This window comes from Periplaneta americana, chromosome 3, assembly GCF_040183065.1.
Source record: "Periplaneta americana isolate PAMFEO1 chromosome 3, P.americana_PAMFEO1_priV1, whole genome shotgun sequence".
NCBI lineage: Eukaryota > Metazoa > Arthropoda > Insecta > Blattodea > Blattidae > Periplaneta > Periplaneta americana.
Genome location: NC_091119.1, coordinates 127,348,478 through 127,364,539, shown reverse-complemented (window position 1 = coordinate 127,364,539; position 16,062 = coordinate 127,348,478). Strand labels below are relative to the sequence as shown.

General features: G+C 36.9%; 1 protein-coding gene across 1 annotated transcript in view; it reads right to left on the bottom strand.

The window, feature by feature from the left end:
- Positions 1-1,552: 1,552 nt before the first annotated feature.
- Positions 1,553-16,062, bottom strand: part of LOC138697052 (trypsin-like) — a 48,929-nt gene continuing 34,419 nt past the window's right edge. The window contains exons 3-6 of the mRNA XM_069822647.1: positions 15,273-15,370; positions 11,070-11,241; positions 7,871-8,002; positions 1,553-1,945 (exon numbers count right to left, since the gene is read on the bottom strand). Of these exons, the coding sequence (XP_069678748.1) occupies positions 1,562-1,945; positions 7,871-8,002; positions 11,070-11,241; positions 15,273-15,370 (786 nt within the window). The 3' untranslated portion in view covers positions 1,553-1,561. The remainder of the gene's footprint in view (positions 1,946-7,870; positions 8,003-11,069; positions 11,242-15,272; positions 15,371-16,062) is intronic.

Below are 16,062 nucleotides of genomic sequence, written 5' to 3'. Positions count from 1 at the left end.
CGAGTGACTAAGTGGCTGGGATCCGACGAAATGAGCGCCGTCTTAAATCACTAAGTGATTATTTTCGTATATCATATTATTACAATGTACCGAAGTACATATAATATTTCATGCAGAAATTCTGCGTTATCATATGAATGCATGAAAATAATATATATACTTCGGGACATCGTAATTAAAAGTACATCACGCTAAATTGTAAGTTGATTAGTATACTAAAATGAGTGACAACATGGTCAGCAATGACCAATCGGTATTCATTTTCATATTACACAAATTATTGGTTTACTTATTATTTTGTTGATGTCCTGTTTCTTGTTGCTCCCAAGCTTTCGATGACTAACTCTGCCATTTTCTTCAGAGATTGAAGTGCCGTTGGACCACGTCTAACCGATATATAAGCGGTCAGTAGGGTCTCCCGATGCGGGCCAATCAGGAGCTAGTTCCTAGTTCCGACCGTCTGCAGTGTTATAGTTCTCGTGTGAAACGATACAATTCAATAAAAAGATAAGTATTCGTAAAGCGATAGGCGTAATAATTTTAGTATAGACCTATTTCCATGTTTATAGTTATTTGCTTTTATAAAAAAATTGATTTCATGTGTACAAGTATAAGAAAGACAATTTCCAAATTCATAATACTTCGAAATTTTATCAATAAGGAGGCAATGAGAATAATATCTTTAGCTTTAGTACAATCATTAATACAATATGATATAATAAATTGGGGTGGAGTTGCATCATCTGTACTTAATACATTAATTTTAATACACCGAAGATTAATAAAAATTTGTCTGACCAAAAATATGGATTACCCAACAAATTTAATTTATACAGATTTTAATGTATTGTCTATTGAAGAAATTTATAAATATAGTTTACTAACTTACTACCACAGAAATCAAATAAAACATAAATCTAATCGACATGAATATCGTACTCGAAGACAAAAGTCTGCTTTCCCATTAATTGAGCCTAAATGTCATACAGGTGCAGCTCTTAAACATGGTGCTAGTTTCGGCCCAAGACTTTATAATAAAATTACAAACCATTTTCCAAATTTGAAATATTTTGAAATTGAAGGTTTTAAAAAAGAAATTTGTAAAATTATCCGTGATATATAATATTAACATATGCATTTTTTACCTTTTATTTCTGTAGACTATATTCATGTTTTTATTAAGTATCATAGCTTCTGTCGGATTGTCAATTTATATTAAATGTGTATTTTTCTCTCTTTTTCTCTTTCTTCCTTATTCTTGCTCTTGTGTTGTATTTATTGGCTTGAATTAAGTTACTTACTGTATTTAGTAAACTGTCTTTGTAAATTTTATGTTATATTATTGACTAAGATCAGACCGTACACGAGCCTGGCTCTTACGGTAGTGGCTAGAAACATTTTTTGCTTTATAAATGTAATTTGTACTCACTAGCTAGCTTCATTGTCACAACGTAACTTCTGTATCTCATTAAGCAAGGCGAAATACTTTAATTAATATGATAAAAAGCTTATAAAATTGTAAAATATATTTTAAACATATCTCTTTGTTAAATCAGTCAAATTACACGTTGAAATTTACAATGACCACAAACAGAACATGGAAAATTGGCCATGATAACTTCTTTCTTGCACTGCCTGTACCATATTTATATTTCATGAGAGAAGTGTTTATCCAGTCCAGATAATAATCCACTCGGGTGTAAACTCCAGGCCTCTCGGCCAGCGCGCAGCCGTAGCCCCATGAGACGATGCCGACCTGAGTTCCGTTGCAGACCAGTGGGCCTCCGGAATCACCATTGCAGGCGTCTTTTCTTCCCTCTTTGTACCCGGCACACAGATTCATTGTCTCATGTACAGCATCCGATGAATAGTAGAACTGGCATGTGGCGATGTCGATGATGGGCACGTGTACCATCATCAGGGTGTCAGAAATTTTAGAAGGAAGCTGAAGAGTCAAAGAACAAATAGATCTACATAAGTGACTGATGTGTCCACATACCTGCCTGTCTATCTGTAGTTTTTGTTTTGGAATTATACAGAGTACAAAGAGTTTCAGTTGGATATCCTGCTTCATAAATATGCTTACTGTGTGACAAAATAACAAAACATTAACGTAACCAAGTGTAAATGAGAGGTTATCTCTGGGAAAATAATTTACAGCTACAAGAAGTGCTGGAAGTGTCCCCTTTCCTCCTGGAGACATTCTTACCCGTTTCACCATGTTGTAGTATCCTTCCTTGAGTTAACCCCGCAGAAAATAATCCGCTCACATCAAGTTTGGCGATCTCGTAGGCGACAAACCTTTTGATGTAACACGATCCTCGAAGAAGCTACTGATGTGTGGCATGGATTCATTAGAAGTGTGGCATGGCGCGTCATCCTGTTGAAAATATCTCGGCGTGAATTCGATGTTGTCTAGTTGCTCCTCGAAGCCAGAAAAAATGTTCTTATACACATCAGTATTTACAGTTTCTTCAAAGAAAATTGGTCGAATGATCCTGTGAGCGGATATTGCACACCACACTCATTTTCTTTCTGGATGAAGTGCTGTCTCATGGTACACATGAGGATTTTCTGACGCACATATCCTTGCATTTTGAGAATTGAGAGATGAATGGTTATGTGACAACAATGAGCATTATAACAATGTATTGAAGGCAATCTGCCATCTGACAGTATCCACTGAAACTTCTGATTTCGTGCATCATTTCAGTATACTTACAATTTAAAAGTCTAGTATGGATGCAGATTTACACCTATTTAGAAGTGGGATATCCTATTGAAAAAAGCTCTGTATAAAATGAAAGGATTTTAGTAGAAAATATACTATAAAAACCAATGGTTTAGGGATGTTCACAGAATACACGTTTCCAATATCACTTATTCAAGAAATAGTTCTCAGCATACCATCCGTCATATTTTCTTCCGACTTCTTCTAAACGATGAATAGATTTTGCTTATATTCATTAGGCTTACATGGTAACTAATTGATCTCGAAATGATAAAATATAATTTGTTACTAAAATAATAATTAATAGATTTCCATTCGAAAACAGGAAAATGGCGATTTACTTAAAATAGGCGCAAACGAATTTTTGTTACATACGATTTTATTATAAATGAAATATGTTGTTGTTTTCTAATGCCAGGCGTTTGACAATAAAGTCATTTGACCTCTTCTTACACTCCAGTATTTTTCAAACATATTGCCATGGTCAGCCACTGAAGCACAGATTTTGAGGTGTTCCGAATCAATTTCTTGATTTGAGTTGCACAATGGGCAGTTAGGGGATTGATATATTCCAATTCTATGTAGGTGCTTGGCCAAACAGTCATTGTCTGTTGCCAATCTAAATGCAGCTACAGACGATTTTCATGGTAAATCGGGAATCAACTGTGGAGTATAATGCAGAGAGTTCCATTTTTTCCCTAGAGATTGTGTTATCAAATTTTGTTTGTTGAAGTCTAAGTACGTAGATTTAATAAATCTTTTCACAGAGTATATGTAGATTTAATAACAGCAGTGCTGCCCTTCTTTGCTAAAGCATCCGCATTCTGTTCCCAGTATTCCACAATGGGATGGTATCCATTGGAATACAATTCTTTTATTGAGTATTATTGATAAAAGAATTGTTAATAAAAGAATTGTGATCTCCCAGCTAGGTCAAATGGACCCGCCGACCAATAGCAGGTGTGGTCCTCCAGACATTCAGGGGGTTGTGTGTGAAGTAGCCACAAAAACGTTAAAATATGGTGTTCACTTAAATCGGCTACAACTTGCCATTTTTACTCCAATATGAAATGAGTACCATTAAGGTAAAATTATCCGGAGGTAAAATAGTTCTCCAATCGGATCTCCAGGCGCGGACTACTTTAATGGTACAGAATCAACTAGAAATGGATTCGGAACACCTCGAAATCTGTGCTTCAGTGGCTGACCATGATAATATCTTTGAAAAATATTGGAGTGCAAGAGGTCAAATGACTTTATTGTCAAACGCCTGACATTAGAAAACAACAACAACAACATAAAATAATTGTATATGAAATATACTGCAGTAGACTTGACGTAATGGGTACACATTACTGTTCCCTGAGGGTGTATTAGATTTTCATGTAAAGGCTTTCTCTTTACTCCAGTGCTCATCTCTCTCCATATTATCTTCTATTTCTGAGGCATAGCAAGTAACATATTGAAATGTTATAGACCTATACAAAGCTCTTTCCATTTTTCTTTGCGAGTTAATTATAAGATTTTACTGTCCGACATCACACAGTAGGGAGAACAAGAATGGGCAGGCTCTATCGTATCGTATCGTGTCGTGTCGTGTTGTGTCGTGTCGTATCGTATCGTGTCGCATCGCATCGTATCGTTCATATATCACATATCGTATCATATTATATCACATATTCAGTCTTAAGCAAGTTGCAGAGGAAGTCGGTTCGCTTTGTGCAAGTCAGGGGATAGTAACGTGTAGTAGAGGCGTTGACCTGTGTTAAACCGGTGAATAAATGTGCGTAATAGTGAAATGGAGAACAGTACAGTGAAACAAGACCTAATGGAAATAAAGGAGAGCATGGCAGAGCTAAGAAAGAAGATGGAAGCAATTCACCTGGAAAACGAAATTCTGAAAAGCAAATGGGATCAATTTGAGGAGGAAAAGAGGAGAAAAACTTGTTATTTTTCGGGATAAAAGAAAAATATAGAGAACAGAGTATCGATACATATGAGAAGATATTAGGAGTGTGTTGGGAATGTTTTGGTATGGACGTGAGCGATGGACAAGTACAGGAAGCATTTAGAGTAGGAAGGAAGCAAATACAAAATTCAGAACAAGTTAGGCCAATATTAGTAAAATTTAAGAGTTTGGTTACGAAGGAGAGTATTATGAAGAATATAAGAATGCTAGGGAACACAACGATCAGAATAGATAACGACTGGAGCTACGAAGTGAGAAGTAGAAGAAGAGTTTTAATCCCTTTTCTTAAAGCAGCACGAAGAAATGGACAATTCGCGAAACTTATCAAGAACAAAATTAAGATAAACAATTTGGTTTTTAGTGTAGAGGAGTACTTAGTGACATTGAAGGAACCGATTGTAGGCTCAGAAGAAAAGGAAAGGAACAGAAAAATTGTGAAAGAAAACATCAAGAATATCGTATATAAAGGTGGGTGTACGCGAGACAAATGCAAACGTGTCAAAGTCAGCGAAAATTTCTGGAAAGCAGGCAGTGACGTCAACTGAAGAAGAAACAGGAGTGACGCGAACTAGTATTCAGCAAGCTCAGCAGAAGAAGGCCTCGATGCAAGCTAATGGAAATAGTGGACATCAGATGGGAGCAATTCCGAAGTGGTGAAGGAACTAAGATCTACATCGAGGCTGACGAGAAGTACAGTAACGTAAGTAGGAGATAGTTCAGGGAGCAGTGACTAAGGAAGGGGGGAAAACAAGGAAAAAAAAACAGTATGACTTAAGGAAATGGTGTGGAGGGGACATAAATCGTGAGAAAAGGAAACTAAGACCTGAAAAGTAGCAATGTGGAAAAGTGAGCAGTGCAAAGTGCAAATAATTATAGATGTAGAGTGAGGGAAATGTGTCATACAGAAGGGGGGTTATAGTATTTTTGGTATAATAATGGGTTAGGAGTAAACTTGTGGGAGAATTCTGCAGTGCTTGGGAAAAGTGACATAAGTCAGTTTCCACAAACCTTTTTTGATAATTTATTGACAAGTTACACTGGTTTATGTCGATTTGATTTTTTTCTGTATGAATTATTTTAATGGGAGAAATACTCCTGTATTTTTTTTTCCAAGCGAGCAGATGTTCCGTAAGTTGTCAATAAATTATCAAAAAAGGTTTGTGGAAACTGACTTGTGTCACTTTTCCCGAGCACTGCAGAATTGATGACAGACATGAAAGGACTAGTCTAAGAATTGCAATAATGAATTAAAAATAAGTAATGTCCTAAACGACTTATACGAGAGACGTGTAAAACGGTGAGTCGGCACTGTATGCTAATAATGTGAAGTTCCGCCTCAATGAAAGTTATATTGCTTAAAGACAAATACATATATCACATATTGTATCATATATCACATATCGTATCATATATCATATCTCACATATCATATATCAGGCGGATTTGATTAGAAGGAGAATCACCTTTATATGAACGATTTCTGACATGAAGATTGGATGGGAAGTTAGTCACATTGTCTTTAATTTTTAGATATTAGAGATTTATTACCAGAACGATCAGGAACTCGAACAGCTAAATATGCGAATAGAAATAAATAATGCCAGGAGTTAGTAGCCTAGTACTGTGCGATAAACAAAAATGAATTTGTTGACTTAAGCGACTGGCAGCTGAAGATCTAGCGCCTTTAGGTTTTCGGCGTAATACATTAACATTTTTCTTGTGGGTACTTAGTTTAGAGTAAAAATCATCTATAGAATTATATGTAGAAGAATCTGGAATAAAAGATTGAGAATGAACTCGAGAACAATGAATCTTCAATCCTCTAGCAGATTTGAAAATCTTGGAATCTGTAGAAGGACAAGTAGGGCATGAAAAGAATCCTTCCGAAGTATTATTGGGAGAAAGACTTGAATCGATCAAAACATGAGAATTATTGACAGAAATGTCAGACGATACTGTTGGATTATGTTTCAAAGATTCATGACATCGGGTAATGTGAAGATTGATACTCCGTTGAGAAAAAGATTTGCCACATGCCTTACACAGAGCTGTTGAAAGCAGGCAAGGAGTTGAAGTGGTAGAGGAAGAGTAAATATCATTCATCTCCATATGGTATTGAATTATATTGGGTGTTGAGGATTCATTATTATCAGTATCGCCAATAAGGTGATTAATTTTTTCTATATTGGAGCTATAATTAATCTGTGAAGTCGCTGGGTCTTCGCTCTTCTGATCCAGATCGTATAATATGTCTTCATTAATATTATTTAGCGATTCTTGCATAGAATCGTGACTGCGGGCCAAGTGAATATTAATGCCTCTAGTAGTAAAAGTTTTTCCACGTAATTGACATTCAACAAATATAGGTGAAGAAACTGATGTTGATGGCTTAAAAGCTTCAAAAAGATATTAAAGAAAATGGAAAACAATAAGCAATGCGTTATTCCTTATATACGTTATTTCATATATCATGATATATCATATCTCATATAGCCTATCATATCTCATATAGCCTATCATATCTCATAAATTATCATATATCATATCTCATAAATTACCATATATCATATCTTATAATTATCATATATCATATCTCATAATTATCATATACTATAATGTCACATTGACTATTCCAATTAAAAGTTAGCTATTTGATACATACGAATCACATGCAACAGAGTGTTGGACATAAACCAATCATGACCCTCGACATCAATAATCATTATTATGGTTCATGGAATGGAATAGAATTTTCGAGAGGGGGGGCAATGTGACCCAGCACTGCAACTTTTCAAAGTCTACTGCAATAGCTCTGAAGCTACGCGCATTTCCAACCAACACCAAAATTAACTGCGTACCCAAGTTCCCAGCAGACAACCCCACTCGTCTCTAGGCCATCCCCTCCGTGCTTCGCCAGCCGGCGTTCGATGAATGCTGTGGAATGACGACGAAATGGAGAAATGTTGAACGGAATGATGTAGATGTCTAATATGGGGAAACGGGAGAACCCCGAGAAAAATCCCAAATGCGACCTTGTTAGCCTCATGTGTGACTATAGATTTTATAATCAAAAATCCCAGTCCTGACCGGGACTCGAACCAGGACCGCTTGTGTGACAAACTGAAAGTGTGACCACTCAGCTAGCTCGATCGACAGTTTTCCATACTTACCAATAATATTCCCGGATCTTTGAGATATCCCCATCCTGCTGTGGAGCACATTGTAGAGTGCATCAGATTTTCAACTTTCTGTGGCAGAGTTGCAATGGCGACAGATTCTTGCAAGTTAAAGTTTTTGTGAACCTGAAACAAAATTTGGCATTCATCTTCAATAATGTTTTTACTATTCTTATTATTACTACACGACGCGGAATTGACCTGTGGACCTGAAACAAAATTTGGCATTCATCTTCAATAATGTTTTTACTACTGTCCTACTATTCCTACAAGGCGCGAAATGGTTAATAAAGATTAATGGGCTTGCGGCATTAGCTGTAACGAATCACACAGCAAGGTCGGCCTACAACGTTGCCGGGCTCGATTTCCGCGAGGGAGATCTGACCCCTAAAGAACTTGTAAGAAATGTTGGGTTGAAATGAAATTTCGGGATGGGGGTACTAGTACAGCGACCTTTCAACATTTATTGCGCTAACTCTCAAGCTAGGCACATTCCCAAACCCACACCTGCTGACTATACTAAGGTATGCTGTGTTTCTAGGAGGCAAACCCACTCGTCCCTAGGCCAGCCCCCTCCGTGCTTTCAGCCGGCTTTCAGGGAATGCTACGGAATGATGACGGAATGATGTGGATGCCAAATATGGGGAAACGGGAGAATGGAGTTATGTTTGTTTTCTGTTGACATTGATGTTTATGCTGATGCTGTCAGTCCAAGACCCACTCGTCTCTCTCAAGTGAGTCCCGAGTTATCTGCTACACTGCTCCGCAGATTTAGTAGAATGCGTTTGAGCCTGAAGAAAGCAAAAAAAAGTACAACGTAGTCTGTTTGTGTGACGAGAATTCAAGCTCTCTCATACCGGTAAGGCATCATGTCAGAAAACGTTCACGTCTCAGTATTTTTGACAAGGTAAATATTGTTAAACGCCTTGAAAACGGTGCAAATATTAAGTTTATTGCAAGAATCAGTAAAGTAATATTAATTAATTAATTTATTTATTTATGTACTTACTTGTTTAGGTATGTATTGACTTATTTATTTATTTGTTTAGCTTGTTTGACTTATTTACTTATTCATTCATTCATTCATTCATTCATTCATTCATTCATTCATTCATTCATTCATTCATTTATTCATTCATTATTTATTTATTGTATTTTATATATCTATGTATAGTCTGTTCTTGACTGTACCTAAACATGATGCTATTGCATGGGATTTGCTCCTCGTGTTATATTTAAGTAGGTGAACATTGATTTTTTCCTATATCGACGGAGCATTGTACTTTGTTTTGACGTGTTACTTTTATATTACATACAAAACAACGACAGTTTTTAAGTTTTGGTATAAACATAACAGAGTCCAGAGCCATAGTGTCCTGTCCTAAGACATCATGCTTGGACTCCCGTTACGGAATGAGTGCTGGTTCGATTCCTCATAGATAGGGGAAGGAATGTTCTCATGAAATTTCGGCCAGTGTATGAGTCCATCCAACATCGTGATGAATTTTGGGAGCTATGATAGACAAGGAAATCCGGTTTCAAATATAAGCTATAACGCTGAGCACACGTTATTCCCGTTCTGTTCACCTCTGATGGGGCATGTGGACGTAAGGCCAGCAGTTGTCTGATTGGCCTTCGATGGATGGCTTTGTGAGTACTGGACCCGGGCATGCTTTGCCCATTATGCGCTACACATTACGAAGCGTCTCCCCCTTCTGAAACAACCAAATTTAAAATAAGCGATTAAAATTTTTATTTGTCTAATATTCCACTGTAAATTCATATTGTTCATATTGAAGCCAACAGCAAGATGAGACACACTATTTTACACCACCTTCTAATACAACTTATTAAAATACAACCGAAAAGGGACAGAAAAAACAAAAGGTTAGATAATTGAAATTGTATTCAATCCATGTTGTATTCGATGCGTATTTAGTGTACAGTGCATTGGAAAAATCTGCAAAAACTAGTTAGACAGTAATTTAAATCATTACATTACTATGTACTACTTTACAATATATTCAACAACACCATTTAAACAAGGTCCATAAACGTCCCTGTTTAACATACACTGCATAGGCCTATACACACATACCACTTAGGCTAAATCCAGGTGCAGAACATTTTCTTCAATTTGTTTGCAAGTTTCTGCCTTCCATCTTGTCTTCTCGTCTAACTGTTTAGAACTAACGTATAAGTGGAGAACTCTGGAGGATCTACTCATCACGTAGTTCTAAAAGTTCACCACCTACGACCCCGGACGCTGGCCTTATTACATCGGCCGGGCGAAGATAGATGGTGTTGACTGCAGTTTCGCCTCCTATTATATTCATCCATGACATCACCGACACAGTATTGTAATACATCATAAGTAGCAAACTCTAACAGGAACTGATTGACCGACCACCGTTCCCATCTCTTTGTTTGGGTTAGTGTGTTGAGTGGTGACGCACCAATACGCAGTCTCCTTGTTACGTTATCACGTCTCATTACAACGGTCCACTATCGACCACGCCTACAAGTCACATGCTTTCGTGACAGCCTTAATTAATTTTCCAACTGCTTCAAATCTCCTATTTCCTACTCGTGTATAGAAAAACAGCATGTTTACCGTTAAAATGTTGAAATTATATAACAGATGTGCTTCTAGACAGGGAATTAATATTTACTGTCGCGTTATAAAAGTGTTCTTTGTCCTGCAGCCAATAGTAAGAGCTTCAGACATGTGATTTTGTTCACATGCGGAATTTTCTGGTATGTACTGAATATTATGTTTAATTGCACGCTGTACTTTTACAGTTTCTCTATATATTGAGATTCCTCAATAACCTGAGCAAAACCACATCTTTTATGTTCAACTTTAAATCCCGAAGCCAACTCAGATTGATCGTCAGCAAATTTAAAAGGAGTACGATTAGTCTCCGCTAAACAAGAAGTAAATCAAATTATTGCCAAAGGAAAAGTAAAAGAAAATTATTCACATATAAATCTAAAAAACATAAAACTTTATATTGCGACTCTAGTGTAATCTGTGAAATTACTTAAAAAGCGCCCCAGAGATAATTTCTATTCTACGATAACGGTTTTTTTGTCATTTTTATATTATTCTGGTATTGATATTTCAATATATCACTTGCTCTGACTATGTCGGTAATATAAAAGCACTCTTACAGAGCTGTTTCTCATTTACCTTAATCAATCCCACGTCGTATATCATGTAGATGTGATTGAACTGTTCATGGGCGAGAAATAAGACTGGTTTTCGGAACTGCACGCCTTTATCTTCTTCCCCCGGCAGAACACTTTGCGACCCCATCAACACTATGAAATTCTTGACGGGCAATACTGGCAACGCTAAGTTCCTGTGTGGATAAGAATATTCGTTAGTAAATATGAAATTCAATTCTTCATTATTTAAGATACAATGCAAATTCAGTAGCACACAGCTATCACTTCTTTATATCGAACCCTAGAACTACTTTCGTCATTAGATTGACACTTCAATTCTTAGGGTCCGTTATGAAATAAAAATATTATTACACTTAAACAAAACACAAAAACTAACGAATAATATACAGGCTGTCCCATTCATCTTGTGCACCTATTATAACTTTCTTGTTTGGATAGGTGTTGGAATTTTTGTTTTTGAGAGGTATGTTAGAACAAGAGGCTAACATGAGTGTGGGGATTTGGTGCATGTAACTACATTATGGTACAAGATACTCGTGACGTCATCAATTTTTCAAATAGCACTATATACTTAAATCATGTTACATTGATTACACAAATTAAGACAAGTTCAAAAATGTATCACAATGTCACCTTCCTAATCAATAACAACAAAACGAAACAAAAACGTACTTCCAATGTGATAATGTTATGCTTTGAAAGTCACAGAAGATGTTCCAAATGGTGACCATTCACATTAACACACATTCGAAGGCGTTCCCCGAAAGACCGTAAGACTGTTCGGCATGTTGCTGGCTGAATGGACACACAAGCCTGTCGAATGCGTTGCTGCATGTCGTCTGGTGTTGTTAGAATGTTCTGGTACACATTGTTCTTTATAGTTCTCCACAGGAAGAAGTCAAGTAGCGACAGGTCCGGAGAACGTGCAGGCCACTGTACGTGGATTGTGGCGTCGACAGTTGTGGTTTCTTTACATGTTAAGACAGCAGACACACAACACACGACGTCAGTCGTTTTTAGTTTTGTGTAAGTTAATGCACAAGATCAATGGGGCATACAACAAACGGCACATTCTGATGGCATTCATTTTGTATTTTGTTGTTGTTATTGATTGGGAAGCTGACATTGTGATACATTTTTGAACTCTTCTTAATGTGTGTAATCAATGTAACATGTAATGCTATTTGAGAAATTGATGACGTCACGTGTATCTTGTACCATAATGTAGTTAAATGCACCAAATCTCTACACTCATGTTAGCCCCTCGTTTTAACATAACTCTCAAAAACAAAAATTCCAATACCTGTCCAAACGAAAAAGTTTTAATAGGTGCACAAGATAAATGGGATACTCTGTATTTTCCTCCGTTATTTATGACTGACTTCCAAATTTTTTACTGTTTCTCTAGTCCACTCCTGAAGAAATTAGGTGAAGTTGATTGTCAAGCCGGTTTTGCGAAGAAGCTTCGTTATTAGAGAAGATTCCTCTGAGATCATTGGACAGAGGACAGAAAAGATGAAAATCTGATGGAGCAAAATCAGAACAATAGGGTGGATGTAGAATAACTTCTCAACCGAGCTTTTGGATAATCACTTTTATAAAATTTGCAGTACAGTATGCAGTTTACATTATCATGCTGCAAAATCACTTGATGCAGACTTCCCGGTTATTTATATTGAATTGCGGCCTCAAGACGTCTGAGAGGTTGACAATAGATCTCAGCAGTAATGATTAATTCCTCAGAAGCAATTGATAGCAGATGATCTTCTTTTGTTCCAGCAGATGCACAGCATTTGCTTACGTGGTTGAGCACCAGGTTTTTCCGAGAAGTTGCTTTTTTGTTAGAGCCCAGTCATTCCTTTCTGCCCTTAGTGTTGATATAAAGGCACCCTTTTTCATCAAAAGTAATCACATGGAACAAAAACGAAAGATGATTTTGGTCAGCAAACAGAGAAGTATAAATGTTAACAAGCCGGTATGTGTTGTTTTCGCTCAAAACGTTCGTGCCACTACCAGGGTTTAAGCCACATTAGCATTTGTCGCATTTTTTACTCGACTTCTAAGCATGCAACAAACTTTGGATGTAAATGTGCAAAATGTGTCAACCACATTGGACTTCAGAAACGAAGGTGGTAATGGAGAAAATGAAATTACAGATGTGTTTGAACTAATCTGAATTTAAATGAAATACTAATGGCATGGGCACGTTCAAAAAGGTATTGACCAATAGATGTTCAGAAATTGATTTCAAAGAGCTGGTGCAATTCATGTAAGTTAAGTGAACAATTTCTCCTAATTGATTTATATAATTCCATCGCATACTGTAAATTGTGAGCGAGGATTTAGTTGCATGAATCTTGCAAAAACTGGAATTAGAAACCGCCTTTTTGTAAAAAGAGTTAGCAATCTGCTAACAATAAATTTGTGATGGGCCTAATAGTAAAGAATTTCAATGTTTAGAGTGTCCATAAAATAACGTATCTTAATGTGATGTAAATTCAGCAGTAATTGATTCTAAACATACCTACGTCTACTGTAATGATTTACTTACATAAGTATATGTAGAATGTGATAACATGGATTGAAAGTAATAAAACTCCAAGAAACAAATTACATAACTTTTTGTGTCTGGATACTTTATTAATTTTATCTTTCTGCAAAAGCATTTCGCAATTTTCACAAATGTAATTTTTCACTTGTGCATTTTTGCAAAAATTGTTTATTTTCTAGCTGATAATATCTTTGAAAAATATTGGAGTGCAAGAGGTCAAATGACTTTATTGTCAAACGCCTGGCATTAGAAAACAACAACAACATTTATTTTCTAGCTTAAACCCTGCCTAAATACACAATAATCATTAAACTTTATACTACACTAACTTTGTACACTTGTTGAATCAAGACTTCTGCAACACGACTTGTGACTACAGGGAATGCCATATGGCGACTGACGATCTACTTCGCCGCACCTGTAACAGCCCGCGCATCGCAGACCGCGCAAGGAGCGGGCCGCCATGCCAGTAGCCCGCCGTTTTCTCGCATCAAGTCATAATAATGTCTCTTTAGCTTCCAAAAATTCATGAATGTTTTTCCATTTCTTTCCTTTCGGTAGCTGGGACACTTATATTTCATCCAATTCTTATGCTTATTTATTTAATTTTAAAGGCCAGAACTTTTTTATACTAGTTCCTAAAGTAAACCTATGTTTATTATGTGTTACGTTGTTCTTGTTGATCCAATGCCTAGGCACTTGATAGTGAAGTGAAGTCAATCGCCGTCTTGCATTCAGTACTTTTGTACGATGTCATCTTATTGTAGCAATGCTGCGCAACTTGATTTGTTCCATGTTCATCTCTTCGTTTCAATCACACAATACACAGGCGGATTTAAAGGAAATTTCCTATCCTGTTTAGATGGCTTGCCAAAGAATAATCAACCTGAACATCACAATAGCAAAGCTAGGCCTACGTAACTCTTGGGGAAGTATCTCGCAGTTATTCAATAAAATTTCCAAAGTTTTATCTCTTGCTCCATCCCAATTTTGTTATGTTATACTTATATTCATTTACTTAATAGATAAATTTTTATAATCGTAAGATTTTCACTCAAAAGATACACAAGCAAGTAGAGAGAGTAAGCGACAGACGCAGAGATGACACAGTTAAGAGAGAATCACACAGAGAAAACTACAGACAGATAATAAAACAGAGACAGAAGCAGAGACATGGAGACAAACACAGACAGTAGGAGACATATGGACGCACAAAAATTTGGATTAATATCTAATCCAGGCCTGGGAGCTGATAACTCGATTGAGTCAGTTCAAATTACTCCTTAACTCCACATTCCATCTTCCCCGGCTGAGACAGTAGTCTAATGTTGGTGCGGTACGAGCCGACAGCGATGGATTGTGTCAAGCGGGCATAATTGCTTTTACGAACTTTCAACTCTCGCTGGTTGTCTAAATCCACCACTAATGCACAGAGCCTTATTGTGTGTTCGTTCATAAGGTGGTGTAAGCGAAAAGGACATGGACGGAGGTTTCTCCGCCCTTTTCACTTCCTCTCTTACGCCCAGAACTGGACTAATCTTATGATCTATTTTTGCACTTGACATTATTATTTTTTTCATTAAAATTTTAGTATAATTTTGTGATTATCTCACGTTTTGAATATGGAAATTTTATCCTGTAGAGCATACACACCTGACATTTACTAGACAGTGTGCCGCAGTGAGGATCCAGGCAGGACGTATTAGCGTTCCACCACACCTCAATTGTCTCTTTCGAGTTTGCAATGCAACCTAGAAGAAAATACGGTATAAGATAACTTTATATTACACTTTATCATGCACTGTATTAAAATACAACTAAAATGGCGTTAATAATTTATTTATTTATTCATTTATTTTATATGGTTATTTAACGACGCTATATCAACTACTAAGTTATTTAGCGTCGATGAGATTGGTGATAGCGACATGGTATTTGGCGAGTTGAGGCCGAGGATTCGCCATAGATTACCTAGCATTCACCTTACGGTTGGGGAAAACCTCGGAAATATTTATTTATTTACTTATTTATTTATTTATTTATTTATTTATTTATTTATTTATTTATTTATCACCATTAAATCGAGAAAAATTCGTTCCGGCACCGAGAATCGAACCCGGGACCTTTCAGCTCTGCGCGCTGAGGGCTCTTTCCAATTGAGCTATGCCGGGACACGATCCACGGTGCCGGTCCAACTCCTTTCATGTGTGGACTTCAGTCCTACGTTCATAGACATCTATGACGTAGTGCAGAGGGCGGCCACTAGAGGGAACCCAAGAGTTGGAACTTAAACTGAGACGATTCTGTCCGACGCCGGGGTGGGTATCCGGTGTGGCTTAGTGGATAAAGCATCAGCACGTAGAGCTGAAAACCCGGGTTCAAATCCCAGCGCCGGAGAGGATTTTTCTCCGTTCCATTACTCTTTCATCGTATGATGACGCAG